Raw genomic sequence first — 8,415 nt, forward strand, 5'->3', positions numbered from 1 at the left:
CTATAATTTCAATTTTGAACACACACACACACACATAAATATATATAGGCCTATATATATATATATATATTAAAATATATATATATATATATATATATATATATACTAGTAATGGAAGCAGTCAGTTTTAATTATAAGGCTTTGCAGGGGGTGCCTCCGAGGGTAAGCGGAGCAGAGGGAAGCCAAGGGAAGGGTAATCTAAATTCAGGACTGGATGGGGAGAGCAACCAAAGAAGCAGGACTTGTGGCAAAAGTTAACAACCAGAAATGAGTACCATCGGGCTATTTTGGGAGGATAGGTCCTTAAAGGATCCGCCTTAACCCTCTCCTTACCACCTATTGGAAAAATGTTACGATGCAAGCGTCACTTTTCTCATCCAGATTTCATTTCTTTTTGCTATAGCTTTAAAAAAAACAACATTCTGTAATAGAGATCATATTGTCAAAAAATATTACGTATAGAATGTGCTTGTTGCTTTTCTGATTGAATAAGATAATATCTGTTTTTGTGTTGGGTGGGTGTGAAGTTTTTCGGGAAAATTCTGAAAATGGATGGTAAGTAGAGGGTTAAAGAAGAAAGAAGAAAAAAATGATATCGGCTGAGGCAATGGTAGATTTTTAGCCATTTGATATCTTTGGCTTGACATTTATTTTTCATCGTCAGTTTTATATCTACATAGCGCAAAATTGAGACGATGGGTAATTAAATATCTAAATTTTGGAGACTTTGGTCTGATATTGCAATCTTATCTCAGACGCATATTCCTCCAACCAAATCCAGGTACAAGTAACACAACTATGAAAGACTATTACTCATGGCACAAGACCAAAGGGCTGAAGCTTAGTGGGTCGCTGGTGTGTAGTCTTGGGTCGGCATCATTAATTTTGTTGAAGAGGCTGATCATGCCACAATTTGAAAAGAATGAAAACAATATGTTGATAATCATATTTAATTATCAAACCTTTTACAAAATCTATGTTAAAGTTGGACACGATCAAATGACTCATATTCATTACAATATGAGACCCATCGTCTCAAAGGGTGTATTATGTCGAGATGTACAGGATCATGAAAAGTGAATTTACAATTATATGTTAAGAAATAAAATTATTGGCTTTTTTTGCAATGTTAGAAAGTCTACGGCGTCTCCGCCAAGTTTCCTATTGCTGTCTTCCAAATTCCATTTCTAGTAGGTACCTACTTCATCTTAACATAATACCACCTAGAGACGGTGGGTCACATATAATTAATTGATACATTGATCCATCTGCTCTGTGATTATTTGCTGCATTCCTTAATTTAGCCATTCACCCATCCAATAAAAAGTTGATAAATTAACCCCAAGAAAAAATATATTAGCTTTATGATATTACTTACTCATCAAAGAAAAGTCTTCCTTTTTCTTCTGTCATTGTCCAAATGGTTGAGAAACCACCAACCTCTATGGATCCCTGTTAAAAGCAATAAAAATCTGAACATTTGTATATGAAAGGTGCCAGACAAAGCAAGAAAGAACAATACAAAATACCCCCCCCCACCCAAAAACAACAGGAAGAAGACAAATCAGTATTCCTCGACTGGGGATTGAACCTTAGACTTCCTGATTGCCGTAAGGGGTGTAATAAAACAGCAACAGTAAAACATGTTCAAATAATGTATTTTCTCTAGGTCGACTGTCGAGATTGTATTTTACTTGACTTCATTTGGTACACTTTACTGTGTTTTAATAACGAATGCTATTATCGTAATACGATTTAACCTTTTCGCCCTTGGTTAAAAGCTGGAAGGCCTGCAGTGGTATAAGGTAACGTAAAAGCATAAAACGCGATAAGATCTGTATGATACAGTGTTAAATAGAGAAGGACGAATAATACAAAATAAAACAAAATGAGGCCAATACATCCTGGACGAAGTCTGATTTCTTTGCATGTTTTTGTCTAAATTTTCATATCATTTGGTGCACTCTCTAGCTTCGATTCATTTATTTTTGATGGGAGAGGAAATAGGAAGAAGACGATGGAGGTGGATTGGACACACCCTTAGAAAGAATGACTCCACTATAACAAAGAAAATATTGGACTGGAACCCTCAGGGCAGAAGATCAAGGGGAAGGCCACGAGGAACATGGAGAAGAATTAAAAAAGCTGATATACTGAAAAATGATAAGACATGGAACGAGATAAAAAAAAAAAGTTAGCTCGGGATAGAGAAGGATGGAAACGGTTTGTCTGTGGCCTATACCCTGACCCAGGTTGAAAAAGGCAATGATGATGATGATGATGCTTACTAGCGAAAACATAAAAAAAAAACAGATTAAGATATTACCATAAAAAGCATGGCAAACCCACCTTGACTAGTGTGGCTATGATACCACTAAATATGATGATGGATTGGAAGGCATCGGTCCACACCACACTCTTCATGCCTCCCTGAAATGTCAGAGGTTGTCTTCATCATAATGAATGTCATGGGGACCAGGTCATCCTTTGTTTAAATCATTATAATTGTTCTGAATCGATGATGGTCATGTTTTTGCCTGTTTTTGCATGTCATGTTAGATGATCATGGTTTGACCTAATCATTATGAATGTCATGTACAGATGGTCATGATTTGTCTTAATTATCATGAATCGCATGTATTCGCAGTTAGCCAAATTAATTAAATACTTTAACACTCTTTATATCAACTTTTCAAGCCACGGTTACGTAATTGCTAGAGTACTCACAATGGCTGTATAAATTGTACCAACAATTCCAACAGCAATCAGCGGAATCCAAAGCGGCAAATCAGCGGCTGAAAATAGTCGTGGCGAATAAAAAAAGACTTGAGCTTTTCTATAGAGTCATAGCCCCTAAAATATGCTTGAAATAATAAAATGGGCTCCTAAAGCGACAAGTCCTTATTTGCAGTTCTTGTAATTAAAATTATTATAGGCTCATAGTCGTAATGGAAATACTTTCAAACCATCACTAATAATAACAAGCCTATAATTGCGTTCGGATACCAGAATTTTAAATATGTGCACATAAGTCAACAGCAACACATGAGGCCTGTAAGACGATATACGATTTTATTTTTTTTTCTTTGAAGAAAACGACGCGGTTACTCATTTTACCGCGATGAGAGGATGTGAGGGAAAATAATAATAATAATAATAATAATAATAATAATAATAATAATAATAATAATAATAATAATAATAATAATAATAATAATAATAATAATAATAATACACCAGACTCTAAGCGCTTAAATTACAAATTAATTAGGCTGAAACATAATCATTTACACACACAAGTACACACACACACACACACACACACACACACAACACAAACCAAACCTATCTTGCTTCTCATACCATCTACTAAAATCGAAACAGATATGTTTTAAGCGAACGTTTAAAAATAGACAAAGAATCTTTTTCACGAATGCTCTGCGGTAAGGCGTTCCAAATAGAGGGTCCGAAATGAGAAAAGGATCTCATTCCAGCATTTTTCCGAATTCGAGGGACAACTAGTTTTGTTGAAATACTGGCCGAACGTAAGGGGCGGGGTTTTGAATATCTTTCAATTAGTTCCGAAAGGTAGGAAGGGGCAGTACCTTCAAGACAACGATACACTAAAACACAAGCTTTGAATTTAATCCTTTTCTCAACAGGCAGCCAATGCAGGTCATGAAGTAGAGATCCGGCAGAGTCGCACCTACGCTTCATGAATACTAGTCTGGCAGCGCTGTTTTGGACAATCTGAAGACGTTCAGATTGTATTGCGAAACGCCAAACAACAGAGCATTACAATAATCCAATTTCGATAGTACGAGGGACACAACCAGGTGTTTGGTCAGATCCTCATATATGAACCGTCTAATGGAAGCAATCTTTTTTATTTGGAAAAAGAGAGATCTAACCAAATTATTAACCTGATGCTCCATCGACAGTCCAGAGTCTAAGAGTGTGCCAAGGTTTTTCACTTTGTCAACAATTTGAATGGAGACATTCCCCAACTTCAAATCTGTTTCACTTTTCCACTTCCTGTTCCCCACATACAGCACCTCCGTCTTATCATCATTCAGTTTCAATCTGTTCTCATTCATCCATTCCTTAACACTTTGGATACAATTTTTACTATTGGCTGATACTTCTTGTAAATTTCTCATATTGGAAACGCAGTACAATTGCGTATCATCAGCGTATTGATGGTCAGACAGACCAAAACTTCTGATGATTTTAGACAGAGGGCCAACGTACAGAACAAAACGAACGGGTCCAAGTACTGAACCCTGGGGAACTCCACAATCAAGAAAGATTTCCTCGGCTATATATTCATTTCGTTTTCGATTTGTTACAATTGTAGCACTTCGACACCAAATATTATCATCCTTATCAATTTGTCAATTAATTTAACATTAAATAAATTTATTAGTCATTCAGTCAACGCATCAATCCTTGGTTTAGCTGTACCATATGATATATTCAACATTTTTATTGTTGATGTAACGAACGTTGATTTATACTTGTTAGTTCTACATTTAATCTGACAAAACCTTCTCCCAGATGGTAAAAGACTAAATCCATGGTATAAAATATGTTTTTTATTGTTGGTAATTGAGAAAGCTTTCCTTTCTATTGCTTTTCCATGAATTATTTCTACTCCATCAATAGGATTAGGATGGTTTATTATTTTTGATGCCTCTCTGATAGATTTTGACATTTTTGATTTATCTTTAAGTCAGCATCCGCCAAACCACATGGTGCAGCCAAACACAATTACACTTTTAATCAATGAGTCATAAACTCTTAAAATAGTTTTCTTCCCTACTTGAAATGTTCTCAATTTCCTTAGGATGTATAATCTTTGGGCAACTTTCTTAGATATTACATTATTATGTTGAGAGAAATTGAGGGAACTATCAATTGTTATTCCTAAATATTTAAAATATTCAACTATCTCAACATCATCTTTACCGATCGTCACACACTTTAAGGCGTTTTTACTTTTTACACCAAACACATGTTCTTTCGTTTTTTTCAACATTTTAATTCAAGCTGATTTTGTTTACACTAATCGGTGAATATTTTAATTTGTTTGAAATAATTCTTTTCGGTAACTTTATCTTTTAATAAGCCAAGAATAGCAGTATCATCTGCATATTTCACTATAAAACAATTTTCAAAGGATGGTCTGCAGTCGTTGGTGTATAAGATGTACAGGATTGGGAACACACGCAGCCTTGGGGACATCCGTTCGACAACGTTCTTTTGTTGGAGATATTTTCACCCATTTTTACACATTGCGGTCTATGGGTCAGAAACTCTTTATACCATTTAATAAGTTAGTTTGGAATTTCCATGTATATATATATATATATATATATATATATATATATATATATATAATAGAGAGAGAGAGAGAGAGAGAGAGAGAGAGAGAGAGAGAGAGAGATGTGGTTTTCCCTGTTTTAGGAATGAAATAGTGAGTTTTGCTTACCTGTTTGAAGAGCCAATGCAGGAGACAGGAGAGCTACCGTCATGTACGCTAACTGATTTAAATAGAACATAAATTGTAGTATGTTTGATTTTATAACTTGATTATTACATGAAATGCTGAAACTATAATTAATTTATGTGATGTAAGGATGGGGATCCGGATAGCTCATTTGTTAGAGCACTCGCTTCGCACGCAAAGAACAGGGATTGATCCGGTGAGATCGATGTTTTTCTGACCCCTCTGCTGTCATCACAACAGTCATTATGCAGCTAGGTCTCATACTTTTGGCAGCAGCAGCCTCTTATGGTTCACACTATTATATTATGCCGATCGACCCAATCAGCAAAGTCCGGTCCGCATTCATGCACCGTCGCAAACCCGCCGAGGAGCATCGTCACAACACACCTTTCGACTAGATGCTCTGCCGTCTCGGGTTCTTGCCCACAGCGTGGACATATTGGACAGGAAGTTAGACCCCACCGATGTAACTTTTGGCGAACATTACTTTTTGAGTGACTAGTGTCCAATTCAAAGGATCGCAAGCAATTGCTGCTATCTGTTTAACGGTAAAAAAAAAAAACCAGGGATAGACTCCGGCTTCATGTGCCTTATTGTTATGAGGACTTACTTTCACAGATGTGGCACAACTACAAACCTACGTTTTCACCACCTGAATCTGTCAAGATAATATTATGTCAACTATTACAACAGATCGAAACACGAAAGATGGAGCAGAAGTTGATGGGAAAAATGAATTAAAACAATCAGACAGTTATGTTTATTATTATTTTCATAATCATTGCTACTGGACATAACTGAAATGTTATTAATCTCGTAATGTCAAGCTAAAATAAACATGCAATTATCAATTTGTTACCCATGAGTATGTATACTGTTAAAGCATTCTCTTCTATTAACTTTTGTGTATGTATAAAATTTTTTTTTAAATCGAGCTCCGTGGTCTTGGCATATTACACTCGCTGACGGATTGGAAGGTGCTGGGTACGAGCCTCGCTCGGAGCATAGTTGAGTCCTTGGAAATAAGCTCTTTACCTATATTCTCTCACCGTACTCATGTGTAAAATAAGTACCTGGTCGTTAACAGCGTTGTCTATGTCGAAAAAAATGTAATATCGCCAAACATGGGGTTCATGGTAACCCGAGTTGCATCGCTCTTACTCCTCGGTTTGTGATAACAGTTTGGGCTGGAACTTACATTAGAGATCATTCCCATGCTGGCTCCTAAGAGGCGAAGTCCTTTAGATTCGAACCACAGTTGTAGATACTGAAAATACAAAAATAGCGCATTAGAATATTGTGAAAAAATGTTTGTCCCCTTTTGTGTCATATTAATCAGTTGTGGCCCATTGCACGCTAACAAAAGGTAATCTCATCTGGAAACCGCCAATCCAATACATTTTATAACACATTGCCACAGTTCATTATTCACTATGGAAACAATTATCCATTTCATACAGTACAAGTTATTTGATAAGCATCCTTATTGCTCTTTCACTTTTGCAGTATATGTCACTGACTAGAGTAAGAAACTCATTCACACTTGAGATGAGTGAGAGAATGCATGTAAAGTGCCCTACCCAAAGGCGGGGCCATAGTCTGTCAACATCTGGTAACTGATCACGCACAACATCGCTTGTTTTTATTACAATATCAGTCACCGTACTGCTGGGACTATGACCGTAGCTTTAGTAAAACCATAGCCCGACACTGTACGCAGTATCATGTCGCAATATAATGCGACAACTACTATAAAAAAGTAAAAAGTGAGTTGTATTAATAGGTGTTACCACTGAAATCACATATTACTATGAGAACGGCTAATGACAATTCAGTTTTCACTTTTCTATGGTCATCACCTTGTATTATCGTGGCCCTCGTAAAGTTATGGCCTGATACTGACCAAAAAATGACGTCAAAATGCCAGTCTTTTGCTACAAAAGAAAACAAATCGTGAGTTGAATTCAATAGTTCAACCAATGAAATGACTTGTTTCCATGAGCTCTACTAACGACAACTCACTAATGACGTCAAACTGCCAGTCCTTTTGGATTTCAGTATCAGGCTATAACATAACGATGGCTACCGTATTATACAGTGACGTAATTTTTAAGGAAATGTCAGTATAATGCTCTGACGCCAATAAAGAAAGACTTGAGTTAATAAGGACACTGACCAGTGACTAAATAATATAAGAAAGAACATGATTACAATCATGTAAGACATGTATCTCAATCTTATATCTATTTTATATGTATTGTGTGAGCTATGAGTTTTGTTCACACGTAAAAATCATCAAACCTTTCAAATATCGTTCCCATTTGGGTTGTCCTCATAACTGTATTCAATGTGTTGGACACAACTAGGGGACACAATTGGTGACAAACGCATTCCCCTAATATCCACGAAATGCGCTCAAAGCGCTTGACTAGGGAATCATCCTGCTCTCACCTCATAAATACTTGTTAATCGGAGTGGATAGACCAGAGGGAGCAAGGTCCACAAACATGCAAGAATAGCCAGAGATATGCTAAGAACCTGGTAGATAACCATGGTTCCGTGGGAGTAGACTTCCGCTGGGAAGCCCAGCAAGCTGATGGCAGAATTAAACGTGGCGAATAAGGACAGGCAGACGGGGATGACTCCTAGTCGACGGCCTCCTAGAAGATATTCCTCCCTGATGTATGGCATTGTAGAATGGGAGAAATAGAAGGTAAATAAATAAATAGATGCATACACAATTAAATGGTTAGGTTTAAAATCCTAGATATATATAACGTAAATAAATGTTACACAGAGACACACAAACACACACACAATACAATATATATATATATATATATATATAAATATATATATATATAAATATACATATTATATACATATACATGTGTGTGTGTGTGTGT

General features: G+C 36.3%; 1 protein-coding gene across 1 annotated transcript in view; it reads right to left on the bottom strand.

Annotated features, from left to right (window-relative positions):
• The window catches only part of LOC144966735 (sodium/iodide cotransporter-like), a 17,846-nt gene extending 9,646 nt beyond the window's left edge, over positions 1-8,200 (bottom strand). Inside the window, exons 1-7 of the mRNA XM_078903506.1 lie at positions 7,961-8,200; positions 6,708-6,776; positions 5,492-5,543; positions 2,728-2,795; positions 2,350-2,430; positions 1,379-1,452; positions 814-897 (exon numbers count right to left, since the gene is read on the bottom strand). Coding sequence (XP_078759632.1) covers positions 814-897; positions 1,379-1,452; positions 2,350-2,430; positions 2,728-2,795; positions 5,492-5,543; positions 6,708-6,776; positions 7,961-8,200 — 668 coding nt within the window. The remainder of the gene's footprint in view (positions 1-813; positions 898-1,378; positions 1,453-2,349; positions 2,431-2,727; positions 2,796-5,491; positions 5,544-6,707; positions 6,777-7,960) is intronic.
• Positions 8,201-8,415: the final 215 nt, after the last annotated feature.

Source organism: Berghia stephanieae, chromosome 2, assembly GCF_034508935.2.
Source record: "Berghia stephanieae isolate SIO BIC M18660-M18661 chromosome 2, UCSD_Bste_1.3, whole genome shotgun sequence".
NCBI classification, from domain to species: domain Eukaryota; kingdom Metazoa; phylum Mollusca; class Gastropoda; order Nudibranchia; family Aeolidiidae; genus Berghia; species Berghia stephanieae.